Genomic DNA, 20,288 nt, shown 5'->3' on the forward strand with positions numbered 1-20,288 from the left:
AAGTCAAGATCTACAAATCACCTTGCATGATGAATAACTACTCAATATTATTTATAGATTATTCAGTCAGTCACAATTTACCCATGATACATCAGTTTTGATGTTCTCGAACACTGTCTGAGTGACTGCTGAAGGAAGCCTTCTCTGCATAAGCTTCTTGGTCCCTGACATAGAGTTGGATAGAAGGTACATCTTTGTCATGATGTCTTCTGTGACAGAATGAGCAGCACCATTGAGGGCTATTTCCGTATTAAAGTAGTTAATATCTTCAACTTCCATAAGTTTAATAACAGTCGGTACACCAACTGAAATGGTGTATTCAATGGCTTTAGCCATGCTAAAACAGGCTTTGAAGCAAGTATGCCTCTACTCAACTCTATTGTCCCTGACTGCTTCAATGTTGTGTCAACCAGACCTCAAACCTCACACTCAGTGTCTATTTATATAGACTTCCAGTAAGTTAACTTGCAACACATCTCCCCTTCACTCTGTAAGTATGCTTGACGATATCTTAAAATATGTTTATTTTATCATTTGTTTGTTTCCATGAACTTCTGTATCCTGTTATGTGCATGGCGATGCTATTATAATGTATGTTTTGTTTTTCTGTTATTTACAGTATACTCTGTAGATGTATTTCTGCGTAGTAATCTGATACAGTATTGTACATGTGGTTACACATATAATACTTTAGCATGGTATCTTAAGGACTCTAAAAGCAATAGATTGTTGTGGAGACTTGTTTGAAAATAGCCTAAAGTAAGCTTGAGAGTAAAAGTGATTATGTGTATGCTTCGTAAGAGCTTTAGGAGTAGTATTAACTTGAGACACAGTGATGGTGGGTTGTGTTTAGGAGTAGTATTAACATGAGACACAGTGATGGTGGGTTGTGTTTAGGAGTAGTATTAACATGAGACACAGTGATGGTGGGTTGTGTTTAGGAGTAGTATTAACATGAGACACAGTGATGGTGGGTTGTGTTTAGGAGTAGTATTAACATGAGACAATGATGGTGGGTTGTGTTTAGGAGTAGTAGTAACATGAGACACAGTGATGGTGGGTTGTGTTTAGGAGTAGTATTAACATGAGACACAGTGATGGAGGGTTGTGTTTAGGAGTAGTAGTAACATGAGACACAGTGATGGTGGGTTGTGTTTCGGAGTAGTAGTAACATGAGACACAGTGATGGTGGGTTGTGTTTAGGAGTAGTATTAACATGAGACACAGTGATGGAGGGTTGTGTTTAGGAGTAGTATTAACATGAGACACAGTGATGGTGGGTTGTGTTTAGGAGTAGTATAAACATGAGACACAGTGATGGTGGGTTGTGTTTAGGAGTAGTATTAACATGAGACACAGTGATGGAGGGTTGTGTTTAGGAGTAGTATTAACATGAGACACAGTGATGGTGGGTTGTGTTTAGGAGTAGGATTAACATGAGACACAGTGATGGAGGGTTGTGTTTAGGAGTAGTATTAACATGAGACACAGTGATGGTGGGTTGTGTTTAGGAGTAGGATTAACATGAGACACAGTGATGGTGGGTTGTGTTTAGGAGTAGTATTAACATGAGACACAGTGATGGTGGGTTGTGTTTAGGAGTAGTATTAACATGAGACACAGTGATGGTGGGTTGTGTTTAGGAGTAGTATTAACATGAGACACAGGTCGACATGGTAGAAAACACCCCCGTAAGTACAGGCCGACATAAGTCGCTCTGGATAAGAGCGTCTGCTAAATGACTTAAATGTAAATGTAATGTAGAATAAACCCCCGTAAGAACAGGCCGACATGGTAGAATAAACCCCCGTAAGAACAGGCCGACATGGTAGAATAAACACCCGTAAGAACAGGCCGACATGGTAGAAAACACCCCTGTAAGAACAGGCCGACATGGTAGAAAACACCCCCGTAAGAACAGGCCGACATGGTAGAAAACACCCCTGTAAGAACAGGTCGACATGGTAGAAAACACCCCCGTAAGAACAGGCCGACATGGTAGAAAACACCCCTGTAAGAACAGGTCGACATGGTAGAATAAACCCCTGTAAGAACAGGCCGACATGGTAGAATAAACCCCTGTAAGAACAGGCCGACATGGTAGAATAAACCCTCGTAAGAACAGGTCGACATGGTAGAATAAACCCCCGTAAGAACAGGTCGACATGGTAGAATAAACCCCTGTAAGAACAGGTCGACATGGTAGAATAAACCCCCGTAAGAACAGGCCGACATGGTAGAAAACACCCCCATAAGAACAGGCCGACATGGTAGAATAAACCCCCGTAAGAACAGGCCGACATGGTAGAAAACACCCCCATAAGAACTGGCCGACATGGTAGAAAACACCCCTGTAAGAACAGGCCGACATGGTAGAATAAACCCCCGTAAGAACAGGCCGACATGGTAGAAAACACCCCCATAAGAACTGGCCGACATGGTAGAAAACACCCCTGTAAGAACAGGCCGACATGGTAGAAAACACCCCCCTAAGAACAGGCCGACATGGTAGAATAAACCCCTGTAAGAACAGGCCGACATGGTAGAAAACACCCCCGTAAGAACAGGTCGACATGGTAGAATAAACCCCCCTAAGAACAGGCCGACATGGTAGAATAAACCCCCGTAAGAACAGGCCGACATGGTAGAATAAACCCCCGTAAGAACAGGTCGACATGGTAGAATAAACCCCGTAAGAACAGGCCGACATGGTAGAATAAACCCCGTAAGAACAGGTCGACATGGTAGAAAACACCCCCGTAAGAACAGGCCGACATGGTAGAAAACACCCCGTAAGAACAGGCCGACATGGTAGAAAACACCCCGTAAGAACAGGCCGACATGGTAGAAAACACCCCCGTAAGAACAGGTCGACATGGTAGAATAAACCCCGTAAGAACAGGCCGACATGGTAGAATAAACCCCCGTAAGAACAGGTCGACATGGTAGAATAAACCCCCGTAAGAACAGGCCGACATGGTAGAATAAACCCCCGTAAGAACAGGCCGACATGGTAGAATAAACCCCTGTAAGAACAGGTCGACATGGTAGAAAACACCCCCGTAAGAACAGGCCGACATGGTAGAATAAACCCCCGTAAGAACAGGCCGACATGGTAGAATAAACCCCCGTAAGAACAGGCCGACATGGTAGAATAAACCCCCGTAAGAACAGGTCGACATGGTAGAATAAACCCCGTAAGAACAGGCCGACATGGTAGAATAAACCCCCGTAAGAACAGGTCGACATGGTAGAAAACACCCCGTAAGAACAGGCCGACATGGTAGAAAACACCCCCAAGAACAGGCCGACATGGTAGAAAACACCCCCGTAAGAACAGGTCGACATGGTAGAAAACACCCCGTAAGAACAGGCCGACATGGTAGAATAAACCCCCGTAAGAACAGGCCGACATGGTAGAATAAACCCCCGTAAGAACAGGCCGACATGGTAGAAAACACCCCCGTAAGAACAGGCCGACATGGTAGAAAACACCCCCGTAAGAACAGGCCGACATGGTAGAAAACACCCCTGTAAGAACAGGTCGACATGGTAGAATAAACCCCTGTAAGAACAGGCCGACATGGTAGAATAAACCCCTGTAAGAACAGGCCGACATGGTAGAATAAACCCCCGTAAGAACAGGTCGACATGGTAGAAAACACCCCCATAAGAACAGGCCGACATGGTAGAAAACACCCCCGTAAGAACAGGCCGACATGGTAGAAAACACCCCCGTAAGAACAGGCCGACATGGTAGAAAACACCCCCATAAGAACAGGCCGACATGGTAGAAAACACCCCCATAAGAACAGGCCGACATGGTAGAAAACACCCCGTAAGAACAGGCCGACATGGTAGAAAACACCCCGTAAGAACAGGCCGACATGGTAGAAAACACCCCCGTAAGAACAGGCCGACATGGTAGAAAACACCCCGTAAGAACAGGCCGACATGGTAGAAAACACCCCCGTAAGAACAGGCCGACATGGTAGAAAACACCCCCGTAAGAACAGGCCGACATGGTAGAAAACACCCCCGTAAGAACAGGCCGACATGGTAGAATAAACCCCCGTAAGAACAGGCCGACATGGTAGAAAACACCCCCGTAAGAACAGGTCGACATGGTAGAATAAACCCCCGTAAGTACAGGCCGACATAAGTCGCTCTGGATAAGAGCGTCTGCTAAATGACTTAAATGTAAATGTAATGTAGAATAAACCCCCGTAAGAACAGGCCGACATGGTAGAAAACACCCCTGTAAGAACAGGCCGACATGGTAGAAAACACCCCCGTAAGAACAGGCCGACATGGTAGAAAACACCCCCTTAAGAACAGGCCGACATGGTAGAAAACACCCCCGTAAGAACAGGCCGACATGGTAGAAAACACCCCCGTAAGAACAGGCCGACATGGTAGAATAAACCCCTGTAAGAACAGGTCGACATGGTAGAATAAACCCCCGTAAGAACAGGCCGACATGGTAGAAAACACCCCCCTAAGAACAGGCCGACATGGTAGAATAAACCCCCGTAAGAACAGGTCGACATGGTAGAAAACACCCCCGTAAGAACAGGCCAACATGGTAGAATAAACCCCCGTAAGAACAGGTCGACATGGTAGAATAAACCCCCGTAAGAACAGGTCGACATGGTAGAAAACACCCCCGTAAGAACAGGCCGACATGGTAGAATAAACCCCCGTAAGAACAGGCCGACATGGTAGAATAAACCCCCGTAAGAACAGGCCGACATGGTAGAAAACACCCCGTAAGAACAGGTCGACATGGTAGAATAAACCCCGTAAGAACAGGCCGACATGGTAGAAAACACCCCGTAAGAACAGGTCGACATGGTAGAATAAACCCCGTAAGAACAGGTCGACATGGTAGAAAACACCCCCGTAAGAACAGGCCGACATGGTAGAATAAACCCCCGTAAGAACAGGCCGACATGGTAGAAAACACCCCCGTAAGAACAGGTCGACATGGTAGAATAAACCCCCGTAAGAACAGGCCGACATGGTAGAATAAACCCCCGTAAGAACAGGCTGACATGGTAGAAAACACCCCCGTAAGAACAGGCCGACATGGTAGAATAAACCCCCGTAAGAACAGGCCGACATGGTAGAAAACACCCCTGTAAGAACAGGTCGACATGGTAGAATAAACCCCCGTAAGAACAGGCCGACATGGTAGAAAACACCCCCGTAAGAACAGGTCGACATGGTAGAATAAACCCCCGTAAGAACAGGTCGACATGGTAGAATAAACCCCCGTAAGAACAGGTCAACATGGTAGAAAACACCCCCGTAAGAACAGGCCGACATGGTAGAAAACACCCCCGTAAGAACAGGCCGACATGGTAGAATAAACCCCCGTAAGAACAGGCCGACATGGTAGAATAAACCCCTGTAAGAACAGGTCGACATGGTAGAAAACACCCCTGTAAGAACAGGCCGACATGGTAGAAAACACCCCCGTAAGAACAGGCCGACATGGTAGAAAACACCCCCGTAAGAACAGGCCGACATGGTAGAAAACACCCCTGTAAGAACAGGCCGACATGGTAGAAAACACCCCCGTAAGAACAGGCCGACATGGTAGAAAACACCCCCGTAAGAACAGGCCGACATGGTAGAAAACACCCCTGTAAGAACAGGCCGACATGGTAGAAAACACCCCCGTAAGAACAGGCCGACATGGTAGAAAACACCCCTGTAAGAACAGGCCGACATGGTAGAAAACACCCCCGTAAGAACAGGCCGACATGGTAGAAAACACCCCGTAAGAACAGGCCGACATGGTAGAAAACACCCCTGTAAGAACAGGCCGACATGGTAGAAAACACCCCCGTAAGAACAGGCCGACATGGTAGAAAACACCCCCGTAAGAACAGGCTGACATCTTTTGGACATATTTTTTGGTCAGGTCCGAACTGGCAGTCTTTTTTGATGTTTTACAAATGGTAGACCTTCAACATAGATGGGCATTCCGGAAATTCAATTTCAGACAACACTGTAGGCTGTACCTCAGTAAGCACCGTCCTACACTGACACCTTCTGGATGTTTTGTTTGGTCCTGTCTGGACTGGATGTTTTGTTTGGTCCTGTCTGGACTGGATGTTTTGTTTGGTCCTGTCTGGACTGGATGTTTTGTTTGGTCCTGTCTGGACTGGATGTTTTGTTTGGTTCTGTCTGGACTGGATGTTTTGTTTGGTCCTGTCTGGACTGGATGTTTTGTTTGGTCCTGTCTGGACTGGATGTTTTGTTTGGTCCTGTCTGGACTGGATGTTTTGTTTGGTTCTGTCTGGACTGGATGTTTTGTTTGGTCCTGTCTGGACTGGATGTTTTGTTTGGTCCTGTCTGGACTGGATGTTTTTTGGTGCATTCTGGACCTGATTTTCACGTTCACGGACGTTGGTTTTTGGTCTGGTCCGGACCAAATCTGAACCAATCATAGACGTCGGTATTTGGCCAGCTTTCATGTGGCCCAAACACAGACATCTATAAATCACCTCTTTTCATCTTTCTTTAAGAACCTAAAGTGAACCTAACTTCAACGTCAGGAAAAAACAAGCATTTTAAAACCACGACCTAGAGAGGTAACACCGGCGATCAACTTAACACTTTACAACTAAGCACACTGAAAATAAACAGGACTTCTGCAGAGTTGCACACACTGTGGTCCAACCAACAGCTCCACACAGAGAGCCAGAAGAGCTTTACTTCCTCCTTCCTGACTGCTGATGTGCTCTTAAAGTGGCAGCGCACAGTGAAGGATCTGTGCAGGATTTCACCACACCATTAGACTATATATGGATAACAGGGTACATTAGACTATATATGGATAACAGGCTACATTAGACTATATATGGATAACAGGCTACATTAGACTATATATGGATAACAGGCTACATTAGACTATATATGGATAACAGGCTACATTAGACTATATGGATAACATGCTACATTAGACTATATATGGATAACAGGCTACATTAGACTATATATGGATAACATGCTACATTAGACTATATATGGATAACAGGCTACATTAGACTATATATGGATAACATGCTACACTAGACTATATATGGATAACACGCTACATTAGACTATATATGGATAACAGGCTACATTAGACTATATATGGATAACATGCTACATTAGACTATATATGTATAACAGGCTACATTAGACTATATATGGATAACAGGCTACATTAGACTATATATGGATAACAGGCTACATTAGACTATATATGGATAACATGCTACATTAGACTATATATGGATAACAGGCTACATTAGACTATATATGGATAACAGGCTACATTAGACTCTATATGGATAACATGCTACATTAGACTATATAGTATATGGACAGCAGCAGTCAATACAGCAGACTATGGTGATGATGATACTGATTCCTCTGCTAACTAATGCTACTATCAGTACTGTACACAAGGGTCAACAGTGTAACATAATATGATAGTGGCATGTTGTACTACAGACATCAGTGTTTGTGTGATTAAATGTGACTTTGTCAAGTAGACAGTGTTGTGTTTCACCATTTTATCTGATGTATTGTCAGTTTGTAATGTTGTTATTAGCCCAACATTATTGAGGACATTATTATTAGGATGGTGCAGTAATGTGGAGATGCCAGTAGGAGGAGCTCTAGTCCAGAACATTGGAACCTTCAGTACCACGTTGATGCAGCTGATGAGGAATGTAAATTGAATGTGTTTGTAGAATAGTATGAATGACATCATGGAACTGACCAAATGTAAATGGAACTTTGACCTGTTCCATGTAGAACTCAGAGGGACAAGGCAACACATTCTAAGATATTATAAACATTCCATATAGAACAGTCAACATATTGTTAACATGGTTCTGTATTCAAATAAAAGTGGATTTGGGGAACATTTTGTCCATTATAGAAATGTAGGGCCCATTTTAATACACTAACCTCCGTTCTCTGACATGCTGTTCTGGTTGTCATGCATGTTAATGTCTTAAAGAGGAAGGAAAGGACAGTTCTGTATCAGCTACTTGTGTCCTGACTACATAAATATGTATCAACCACAGAACTGACACTTACTAGCAGTTCCCACTCAATACCAGTTAACTCACTGTACAAGACTCTCCCCTTCACTTCACTCTGTAAGTACTCTTGACGATATCTTGAAATATAGTTTTTTGGTTCTTGTTTTTATTAATATATACATAAGTCATATACTTGAAGGTAATGTATCATTTTACTCCTTGTTATGTTTTGAGCTCTGTTTTGGTTGTTACGTCAGGGTCAGTATTCATAAAGTGTCTCAGTGTTGGAGTGTTGATCTACATAGTGATGAGATGATTAACCAGGGTAAAAAAGACATGCAGACAAACATTGTAACACTGCAGTGTGTGTGTGTGTGTGTGGGGGGGGGGTGATTTGTACATTGCTAGACATGACGGCCTTGTAGACCTGATAGCCAGTGAGGTGAGACCAGTAGTCTCACCAACAGCACACATGCATAAACATTCTTGTGTAAAAGGGGTCACCTTGTTGGCGCTGGAGAAGATGGCTGACGTTTATTTTTTACAGTCACAAGTGTAGAGAGTCAGGAGGCAGTTGCAGGTTTAGAACTACTGAAATGTCATAAAATAATAAAGTACTCAGGAAATAGCAGGACAACAAGCAACATTTACCAAATTTGCCAAAGCGAAGGCTGGGCTGTCTGTCTGTCTGTCTGTCTGTCTGTCTGTCTGTGTGTCTGTGTGTCTGTGTGTCTGTGTGTCTGTGTGTCTGTGTGTTTGTGTGTCTGTGTGTCTGTGTGTCTGTGTGTCTGTCTGTCTGTCTGTGTGTCTGTGTGTGTGTGTGTGTGTGTGTGTGTGTGTGTGTGTGTGTGTGTGTGTGTGTGTGTGTGTGTGGGTGTGTGTTTGGGGGTGTAGACAGATGTAGACAGACATGCAACTCGTCACACACATTACATACTGACAGTATTCACATAGACAATCATATAGCACAATACAACAGAACACAATATGAGCCTGGTTCATTTTCAGTAATGAGGCCCTGTACCCCATTTAGAGTTCTATGCATCAAGTGTAGTTATTCACCAGCTATAGAGTGAGTTGTTGTTTATGTTTCTAAGACTGCAGGGTGAGAGATGCAACAATGGCCTTCAGAACAGCAGGAAGTGTGCTGGTGGTCTTTCTCTGGTCTGTAGCAGGTATGGTCTCATTCTTATGTTTTAGTTGCTCTATGTATCAATCTACAGACATTTCTAAAAGGATAAGAATCATAATGTTGTTCTGGTGTGTTCTGTTAGGAGTCTCCACTTCACTTTTAAATAGTTATCTTTCACACCTCACTGAGTGACCCTTATCTGTGGTTTCCATCCACACTCAACTCAGCAACTATGGCAACAAAGTGTGGACAAACCTTACTGTCAGTGTGAGCCAAAAGACCTTGACTTCATTCTGATTCCCTTTTGTTGTGTGACTGTGTTTCAGTGATTCTGGGTCAGAATAGCAGGATTGTGACCTACACCAAGAAACGTTTCTGTACCTTGAAGGGGTCAACAGTGGATCTATCCTGCTCTTACACATATCCCAGAGGTCATACAGTCACAGCAACCACATGGTATAAATGGAAGAGTTTGACGTGGACTCACATCCCAGATAAATATGAGGATCGTATAGAGTACCGTGGGAATAAGGAGAATGACTGCACCCTGAGAATCACAGACCTGAGAGAGGAGGATTCAGCATCATATTACTTCTCATTTTCAACAGGCTCATTGACATCTGGCTCAGCTGTCACTCTCTGTCACAGGTTCTGTAATCTGACATAAAGAGAACAGTTACCACTTCTAATGATGTATTACATTTTCAATGAGAACTTGGAATGGTGCTGACTGACAGATGTTCTCCATTGTTGTTTCATAACTACAGATCTAAAGGTGACTGGGGGAACAAGAGGGGAGTATTGGACGACACTGACCTGTAGCACCACCTGTACTCTGACTGACAACCCCACCTACATCTGGTACAAGAACGGACACAAAGTGAAGGAGGACACTTCCAGCCTGGACTCAGACTCCTTTAGTGATGCAGACAGTTACTCCTGTGCTGTAAAAGGCCATGAGGATCTCCTCTCTCCTGCAAAGTGTAAGTGTGGACTTCGACATACAACATTTGTTTCAGGTTGTCAGTCAATCATTATTGATTTTGCTGTGAATGTAATGTCCACTTCTGCTTTAGTTCTGTATGCTTTGCCACGCAGTGTTGAATGGGCTTCAAGATATATAATCAAATTCATGAAAATGCAGTCAATGGATGAATTTACTTCTACCAAATACCTTTCATTACGTTGTTGTGCCTGTACACTATTGCACTACTTTTTTTGAGCACTGAAGACCCATGAAAAATAACTACTAAAGTTTAAAAACTACAAAGCTGAATGATAGTCACTTCCTGGTTACTTTCACAGCATATGATTTAAACATTGTTGTGTTGTTGTTTTCATTGATACTTGGAGGTGAGGTGCCCTGATTGGTGTCACTCGTTGGTCAGAATGTGTTACAACTGTGGGGTTTTATTTTGTTTGCCTCTTCTTGGGTAAATGTTGTGGAAGCTCATGTCTTTTTGGTCCAGTTGTTGTTGATAGTACATTTTCAATGGACTCCCCCATGAGTGTCTTTCAGAGCCCACTGGGCTCATTTTTGTCTTTGTCAGTGACTCTTTTATTAATTCCCATTTGTGTTTTGGTTACATTTGAGGTTTTCTTGCTGGGGAACGTAACAGCATAAGTGTATACAGAAGATATTGTAATTAAGAATTTTATAAAGGTGTTATATTGTCTTGTCTTTCAGGTCAGAAGTGTTGGAGTGTGACTTACACCCATCAGAAGATCTGTGCTTTGAAGGGGTCAACAGTGGACATATCCTGCTCTTACACATATCCCAGTTATCATGAGATCAAACAAGCTTTCTGGTTTACTAAATGGTCTGGTATGGAGGCTGAAGATCTGAGCTCAGTGCCAGGGTATGAGGGTCATATAGAGTACCTTGGGGATAAGGAGAGTGACTGTACCCTGAGAATCACAGACCTGAGATTGAGTGACTCTGCTGGGTTCAGGTTCAGATTCATAACATCTGGAGGAAATTTTTCTGGCTCACCTGTCTCTCTGACTGTCACAGGTAATCTGTCACACATCTCACATCTATGACGCATATCTAGATAGCTGTAATGTGAGTGTTGTTTGTATGTATGCTAATGGGAATGTTGTGTTTTAATCTGTTTTATTGATTCTATGGAACCCAGGACTTCCTGGAAAACAGTGGAAATTATTACAGAGTTGACTGTCCTGTCTAAATATATCAAATTAATGACCGTAATTACCTTATTTAAGGGCAGTCATGCAGACACTGCAGTGTTATGTAACAGGGGAAAAATATATAATATTTCACATAAGAGGACATATATAGGAGGAGAATAATGATGTGGTTCCTTTTACTCTAGATGCTGTGTTGGAGATGGATCCTACATCTGTGTTAGAGGGGAGAGAGTCACACTGAGATGTAGAACCAACTGTACACTGGACCCCATCACAGCCTACAGTTGGTATAAGAATGGACAGTCTATACCAAACAGCAACACCTCCTCTCCTGTCTATATCCTGTTCTCAGTCAGCAGTGAGGATACAGGCAGATACTCCTGTTCTGTAGAAGGACATGAGGATCTCCCCTCTGCTGAAGAGACTCTCACTGTCACATGTAAGTACATGGGGATTAACCCTTTAGTTTGGTATATTAACATTGTAGTGACATATCCACATGATACTTGAATTGATCATCTTGAATAAGAGGGTGGATCTAAAAGTAATTGTGTGGAAAAGTACAATTGTGGAATGTTTATATAATATGTTTAATAACTGTCCTAATTTGTACTAAATCTACTGTTTTTTTTACACCAGATGGTCCATTGAACCCCTCAGTGTCAGTCAGTCCCTCTGGTGAACTAGTGGAGGGCAGTTCAGTGACTCTGACCTGCAGCAGTGATGCCAACCCACCTGTGGACAAATACACCTGGTACAAGAAGAACGTAACCTCACCAAAAGCATCAGGACAGAGTTACAGCATCACTAACATCAGCTCTGAGGACAGAGGAGAATATTACTGTGAAGCTGAGAATAAATATGGACGTCTCAACTCTTCTTCTGTGTCTGTGGACGTTCAGTGTAAGTTCACCTCATCTTCCTCTATTCATTGATAATCACACAGGTCAACAACAATAAATAATAGTTAGCAATGTGAGACACTCATCATACTGTATGACAGAATTAAATACATATTGTTTCATTTTGTTCTTCCCTGGTTTCCTCTGTCATATCTCCATCATGCATTTATAAACTCAAGATACTACAGCAGTGTTTCCCTGGGTTCCTGTGGTGGGGGTGGGGGCTGTCCTGACTGCTGGAGCTCTGCTACTCACCATCTACTGCACTCTGAAGAGGTGAGGATTTAATTTACATATCCTGTGTTAGTAACATATCAACTTCCACTAGAGGTCAGTAGAGAGCAGAACTCACTCTGTTCCTCATTACAGGAGATCCACAGGAGGAAGTGATGACACAGCAGACACACTGGTAATAATGTCAACAACAGAAGTTATTTCAATCCCAATACCACAAACATAGACAATAAATGAATGAATGAATGTATTTGTGTTTTATGCAGTATTGAGTGTTTGTGTTTCTGTGTCTCTCTCCACAGAGTGTCCATCCTGACCCCAACAGTGACATGTACACATCTCTGAACATGAAGACCAGGTCACCAGAGTATGACACCCTGGCAGTAAGTCTCTTATAATGCAGTCTGTGTGTCCGTGTACATACAAGTGTTAGAGGGAGTGGTTTGTAAAGTGCTCATTCAATGTGTCTCCTTTCAGAATGTGAGAGACTTGGCAGTGACACACACAGGCACTCAGATAGATGCTGAGTCCTCCGATTACGAGAACTAAAGAGAACCACGACAGAACATGGACTGAAGAGAACCACCACAGAACTTGGACTGAAGAGCAACAGCATCAAACCAAAGCTAGGCCTCACAATGTTATTCTCTTACTATCATGTTGCTTTCTTATCTAGGTTTGAGACAATGAGCTTTAACTTTTGAGTATGTGCTGGAATTTAGATTGTTCTTCTAATGATAAATACAGTATGTGCACTACCGTTCAAAAGTTTGGGGTCACTTAAAATGTCCTTGTTTTTGAAAGAAAAGCAAAAAAATGTGTCCATTAAAATAGCATCTAATTGATCAGAAATGCAGTGTAGACATTGTTAATGTTGTAAAATACTATTCTACCTGGAAAATGCAGATGTTTTATGGAATATCTACAAAGGCGTGCAGAAGCCAATTATCAGCAACCATTACCCCTGTGTTCCAATGGCACGTTGTGTTAGCTAATCCAAGTTTATCATTTTAAAAGGTAAATTAATCATTAGAAAACCATATTGTTATTATGTTAGCACAGCTGAAAACTGTTGTGCTCGCTGATTAAAGAAGCAATGAAACTGGCCTTTTTTACACTAGTTGAGTATCTGGAGCATCAGCATTTGTGGGTTCATTTACAGGTTCAACATGTCAACTTATCTGTTTACTATCTGTAGATTGTATTGCTTATCTTTTTTATGGGATTTTGCCAATTCCAGATTTTGAACGATGCGGCGAGGTTCAAACACAGCTAGCGAGCATTCACAAAGAAAATATTATATCAGAAATCAGCAGCATAGTGAGAAACAGCTAGTTACAGTAGCAGAGTCAACGGAGGACAAGAAGCCAGCGTAGAGTAACAGTAGCAGCAGCAGAGTCAACGGAGGACAAGAAGCCAGCGTAGAGTAACAGTAGCAGCAGCAGAGTCAACAGAGGACAAGAAGCCAGCGTAGAGTAACAGTAGCAGCAGCAGAGTCAACAGAGGACAAGAAGCCAGCGTAGAGTAACAGTAGCAGCAGTAGAGTCAACAGAGGACAAGAAGCCAGCGTAGAGTAACAGTAGCAGCAGCAGAGTCAGAGGACAAGAAGCCAGCGTAGAGTAACAGTAGCAGCAGCAGAGTCAACAGAGGACAAGAAGCCAGCGTAGAGTAACAGTAGCAGCAGCAGAGTCAGAGGACAAGAAGCCAGCGTAGAGTAACAGTAGCAGCAGCAGAGTCAGAGGACAAGAAGCCAGCGTAGAGTAACAGTAGCAGCAGCAGAGTCAGAGGACAAGAAGCCAGCGTAGAGTAACAGTAGCAGCAGCAGAGTCAGAGGACAAGAAGCCAGCGTAGAGTAACAGTAGCAGCAGCAGAGTCAACAGAGGACAAGAAGCCAGCGTAGAGTAACAGTAGCAGCAGCAGAGTCAACAGAGGACAAGAAGCCAGCGTAGAGTAACAGTAGCAGCAGCAGAGTCAACAGAGGACAAGAAGCCAGCGTAGAGTAACAGTAGCAGCAGCAGAGTCAACAGAGGACAAGAAGCCAGCGTAGAGTAACAGTAGCAGCAGCAGAGTCAACAGAGGACAAGAAGCCAGCGTAGAGTAACAGTAGCAGCAGCAGAGTCAGAGGACAAGAAGCCAGGGTAGAGTAACAGTAGCAGCAGCAGAGTCAACAGAGGACAAGAAGCCAGCGTAGAGTAACAGTAGCAGCAGAGTCAACAGAGGACAAGAAGCCAGCGTAGAGTAACAGTAGCAGTAGCAGAGTCAACGGAGGACAAGAAGCCAGCGTAGAGTAACAGTAGCAGCAGAGTCAACAGAGGACAAGAAGCCAGCGTAGAGTAACAGTAGCAGCAGCAGAGTCAACAGAGGACAAGAAGCCAGCGTAGAGTAACAGTAGCAGCAGCAGAGTCAACAGAGGACAAGAAGCCAGCGTAGAGTAACAGTAGCAACAGCAGAGTCAACAGAGGACAAGAAGCCAGAGTAGAGTAACAGTAGCAGCAGCAGAGTCAGAGGACAAGAAGCCAGCGTAGAGTAACAGTAGCAGCAGCAGAGTCAACAGAGGACAAGAAGCCAGCGTAGAGTAACAGTAGCAACAGCAGAGTCAATAGAGGACAAGAAGCCAGCGTAGAGTAACAGTAGCAGCAGCAGAGTCAACGGAGGACAAGAAGCCAGCGTAGAGTAACAGTAGCAGCAGCAGCAGAATGATGTGAGATCAGAACCGGTCAGTTTAATAGACCACAGAATGAGATGGTGGTGAATGATACTCGTCTCTAATTGGACACTCAGGTTTCCTTCCTGAACTGGCCTACTGTTCTTGTGTACTTATCTGTTTACTATCTGTAGATTCTATTGCTCATCTTTTCTATTGGATTTTGCCAACTCCTGATTTTTTTTATAACATATGAAGTTATGTCTTGTCTTAGTGACACAAAAAGGAATTATATTGACAAGAGCTTTTAAATATTTGTATCTCTGGAGTTGTTCCTGATGTGTTAAAATATGTTTTACTTTGTATTGCTGTCAGTCATTACTGGTCATTCTATATTTTATATTATGTAATACCATATTGTTCTGTGTCATGATATTGCTTGTTTTATTTTCAAATGATTAATGATTCATTAGTACATTTATTTGAGATACATTGAATACAGTATAAGCATCATGTTGTAAATAAGCTCAAAGGTAGACAATAAATAGACAACAAATACATTGATTGTTTGACTAACATGCATTGATTCATAACTATGCTTCGCGTTCCTAGGAAACTATGCAGTTTTTTGTTTTTTTTACATGTTATTTCTTACATTAGTACCCCAGGTCATCTTAGGTTTCATTACATACAGTCGAGAAGACCTACTGTATATAAGACCAGCTTCAACTCAACATCAGTTCGACCAAGAATATGACTTTCGCGAAGCGGATCCTGTGTTCTGCCTTTCAACCGGGACAACGGAATGGATCCCAGCCGGCGACCCAAACAAACGACTTCGTAAAAGAGGGAAACGAGGCGGTCTTCTGATCAGACTACGTAGACGGGCACATCGTGCCCCACTTCCTAGCATTCTTCTCGCCAATGTCCAGTCTCTTGACAACAAGGTTGATGAAATCCGAGCAAGGGTAGCATTCCAGAGGGACATCAGAGACTGTAACGTTCTTTGCTTCACGGAAACATGGCTCACTGGAGAGACGCTCTCGGTGGCGGTGCAGCCAGCGGGTTTCTCCACGCATCGCGCCGACAGAAACAAACACCTTTCTGGTAAGAAGAGGGGCGGCGACGTATGCCTTATGGCTAACGAGACGTGGTGTGATCACAGAAACATACAGGAACTCAAGTCCTTCTGTTCACCTGATTTAGAATTCCTCACAATCAAATGCAGACCGCATTATCTACCAAGAGAATTCTCTTCGATTATAATCACAGCCGTATATATTCCCCCCCAAGCAGACACATTGATGGCTCTGAACAAACTTTATTTGACTCTTTGCAAACTGGAATCCATACATCCTGAGGCTGTATTCATTGTAGCTGGGGATTTTAACAAGGCTAATCTGAAAACAAGACTCCCTAAAATGTATCAGCATATCGATTGCGCCACCAGGGCTGGCAAAACCTTGGATCACTGTTATTCTAACTTCCGCGATGCATATAAGGCCCTGCCCCGCCCCCCTTTCGGAAAAGCTGACCACGACTCCATTTTGCTGATCCCTGCCTACAGACAGAAACTGAAACAAGAAGCTCCCACGCTGAGGTCTGTCCAACGCTGGTCCGACCAAGCTGATTCCACACTCCAAGACTGCTTCCATCACGTGGACTGGGACATGTTTCGTATTGCATCAGGCAAAAACATTGACGAATACACTGATTCGGTGTGCGAGTTCATGTTACGGTTTTCATGCGGTGAAGGAGAGTCGGACCAAAATGCAGCGTGTAGATTGCGATCCATGTTTAATGAAAAACATAAAACACGAATCAATACAAATACTACAAAAACAAAAAGAACGTAACGAAAACCGAAACAGCCTATACTAGTGTAAAACTAACATAGCGATAGGAACAAGGACACTAAGGACAATCACCCACGAAACACACAAAGAATATGGCTGCCTAAATATGGTTCCCAATCAGAGACAACGATAATCACCTGACTCTGATTGAGAACCGCCTCAGGCAGCCATAGCCTGAAGCTAGACGTCCCACAAAACCCCAAGACAAAAACACACCACAATAACCCATGTCACACCCTGGCCTGACCGAATAAATGAAGAATAAACATAATATATTTCGACCAGGGCGTGACAGTTCATTAGAACGTGCGTTGAAGATGTCGTTCCCATAGCAACGATTAAAACATTCCCTAACCAGAAACCGTGGATTGATGGCAGCATTCGCGTGAAACTGAAAGCGCGAACCACTGCTTTTAATCAGGGCAAGGTGACTGGTAATATGACTGAATACAAACAGTGCAGCTATTCCCTCCGTAAGGCTATCAAACAAGCTAAGCGTCAGTACAGAGACAAAGTAGAATCTCAATTCAAAGGCTCAGACACAAGAGGTATCTGGCAGGGTCTACAGTCAATCACGGACTACAAGATGAAATCCAGCTCAGTCACGGACCAGGATGTCTTGCTCCCAGGCAGACTAAATAACTTTTTTGCCCGATTTGAGGACAATACAGAGCCACTGACACGGCCTGCAACGGAAACATGCGGTCTCTCCTTCAATGCAGCCGAGGTGAGTAAAACATTTAAACGTGTTAACCCTCACAAGGCTGCAGGCCCAGACGGCATCCCCAGTACAGGTGCATCAAAGCTGGGACCGAGAGACTGAAAAACAGCTTCTATCTCAAGGCCATCAGACTGTTAAACAGCAACCACTAACATTGAGTGGCTGCTGCCAACACACTGACTCAACTCCAGCCACTTCAATAATGGGAATTGATGGGAAAGGTTGTGAAATATATCACTACCCACTTTAAACAATGCTACCTAATATAACGTTTACATACCCTACATTATTCATCTCATATGTATACGTATATACTGTACTCTATCATCTACTGCATCCTTATGTAATACATGTATCACTAGCCACTTTAACTATGCCACTTTGTTTACATACTCATCTCATATGTATATACTGTACTCAATACCATCTACTGTATCTTGCCTATGCTGCTCTGCACCATCACTCATTCATATCTTTATGTACATATTCTTTATCCCCTTACACTGTGTATAAGAAATTAGTTTTGGAATTGTTAGTTAGATTACTTGTTGGTTATTACTGCATTGTCGGAACTGGAAGCACAAGCATTTCGCTACACTCGCATTAACATCTGCTAACCATGTGTACATTTACATTACATTTAAGTCATTTAGACAAGATTACAAATTTATGACAAATAAAATTTGACTTGAACTAAATCCATTCTGCTCGTTTCTTGTATTTCTACCTATTGGACACATGATGGAACCATTGAACCACATAGCTTGGCTATAGGCAGGTCAGGGATACTACATTACTGTCAGGAGACACTGTCATAGATCAACACCAAGCACTGTTCATAACCTCTCTCTCCCCCTCTCCCCCTCTCTCTCCCCCTCTCCACCCCCTCCCCCCCACTCTCTACCCCCTCCCCCCTCTCTCCCCCTCTCCCCCCCTCTCTCTCCCCCCTCTCTCTTTCCTCTCCCCCTCCCCCAGTTTGTTGCTGCTGGAGAAGTTTACCACTGTGCAGATTGCTCTCGGCTCCCCTCTCAGGACTCCAGTAGTGGACCTCTCCTCCCCTCATGACTCCAGTGGTGGACCTCTCCTCCCCTCAGGACTCCAGTGGCTGACCTCTCCTCCCCTCATGACTCCAGTGGTGGAACTCTCCTCCCCTCAGGACTCCAGTGGTGGACCTCTCCTCCTCTCAGGACTCCAGTGGTGGACCTCTCCTCCCCTCATGACTCCAGTGGTGGACCTCTCCTCCCCTCAGGACTCCAGTAGTGGACCTCTCCTCCCCTCAGGACTCCAGTAGTGGACCTCTCCTCCCCTCAGGACTCCAGTGGTGGACCTCTCCTCCCCTCAGGACTCCAGTGGTGGACCTCTCCTCCCCTCATGACTCCAGTGGTGGACCTCTCCTCCCCTCATGACTCCAGTGATGGACCTCTCCTCTCCTCAGGGACTCCAGTGGTGGACCTCTCCTCCCCTCGGGACTCCAGTGGTGGACCTCTCCTTCCACTAAGGACTCCAGTAGTGGATCTCTCCTCCCCACAGGACTCCAGTAGTGGACCTCTCCTCCCCTCAGGACTCCAGTGGTTGACCTCCCCTCCCCTCAGGACTCCAGTGGTGGACCTCCCCTCCCCTCAGGACTCCAGTGGTGGACCTCTCCTCCCCTCATGACTCCAGTGGTGGACCTCTCCTCCCCTCGGGACTCCAGTGGTGGACCTCTCCTCCCCTCGGGACTCCAGTGGTGGACCTCTCCTCCCCTCGGGACTCCAGTGGTGGACCTCTCCTCCCCTCGGGACTCCAGTGGTGGACCTCTCCTCCCCTCGGGACTCCAGTGGTGGACCTCTCCTCCCCTCGGGACTCCAGTGGTGGACCTCTCCTCCCCTCGGGACTCCAGTGGTGGACCTCTCCTCCCCTCGGGACTCCAGTGGTGGACCTATCCCCCCTCGGGACTCCAGTGGTGGACCTCTCCTCCCCTCGGGACTCCAGTGGTGGACCTCTCCTCCCCTCGGGACTCCAGTGGTGGACCTCTCCTCCCCTCGGGACTCCAGTGGTGGACCTCTCCTCCCCTCGGGACTCCAGTGGTGGACCTCTCCCCCCTCGGGACTCCAGTGGTGGACCTCTCCTCCCCTCGGGACTCCAGTGGTGGACCTCTCCTCCCCTCGGGACTCCAGTGGTGGACCTCTCCTCCCCTCGGGACTCCAGTGGTGGACCTCTCCTTCCCTCATGACTCCAGTGGTGGACCTCTCCTCAGGGACTCCAGTGGTGGACCTCTCCTCCCCTCGGGACTCCAGTGGTGGACCTCTCCTTCCCTCATGACTCCAGTGGTGGACCTCTCCTCAGGGACTCCAGTGGTGGACCTCTCCTCCTCTCAGGACTCCAGTGGTGGACCTCTCCTCCTCTCAGGACTCCAGTGGTGGACCTCTCCTCCCCTCAGGACTCCAGTGGTGGACCTCTCCTTCCCTCATGACTCCAGTGGTGGACCTCTCCTCCCCTCAGGACTCTACTGGGTGTGTATGTTTAACTCTGGCTATCATACCTGGGTTGTACTGTGATTCTAGACCATGCTAGCCCACTGAGGTAAAGTGTAGACATTAGCTCCTGTTAGCTAACAT

The 20,288-nt window shown here is 44.9% G+C and overlaps 1 protein-coding gene and 1 long non-coding RNA gene across 3 annotated transcripts; both read left to right on the forward strand.

Annotated features, from left to right (window-relative positions):
- Nucleotides 1–398: 398 nt before the first annotated feature.
- Nucleotides 399–9,808, forward strand: LOC135530930 (uncharacterized). Of its 2 annotated transcripts, none has more exons than XR_010453922.1 (3): nucleotides 399–490; nucleotides 9,149–9,226; nucleotides 9,510–9,808. It is a non-coding gene; the product is annotated as an uncharacterized LOC135530930 (long non-coding RNA). The 2 variants fall into 2 exon arrangements; XR_010453921.1 differs by lacking the exon at nucleotides 399–490 and adding an exon at nucleotides 8,070–8,168.
- Nucleotides 9,809–9,890: 82 nt separating this feature from the next.
- On the forward strand, nucleotides 9,891–14,151 carry LOC135530924 (sialoadhesin-like). The gene is made up of 9 exons (XM_064959091.1): nucleotides 9,891–9,906; nucleotides 9,951–10,166; nucleotides 10,871–11,135; nucleotides 11,520–11,773; nucleotides 11,974–12,237; nucleotides 12,416–12,512; nucleotides 12,606–12,645; nucleotides 12,773–12,853; nucleotides 12,948–14,151. The coding sequence occupies exons 1-9, from the start codon at nucleotides 9,891–9,893 to the stop codon at nucleotides 13,017–13,019; spliced, it is 1,305 nt and encodes a 434-aa protein (XP_064815163.1). The 3' UTR covers nucleotides 13,020–14,151.
- Nucleotides 14,152–20,288: the final 6,137 nt, after the last annotated feature.

This window comes from Oncorhynchus masou, unplaced genomic scaffold (assembly GCF_036934945.1).
Source record: "Oncorhynchus masou masou isolate Uvic2021 unplaced genomic scaffold, UVic_Omas_1.1 unplaced_scaffold_1461, whole genome shotgun sequence".
NCBI classification, from domain to species: Eukaryota; Metazoa; Chordata; class Actinopteri; order Salmoniformes; family Salmonidae; genus Oncorhynchus; species Oncorhynchus masou.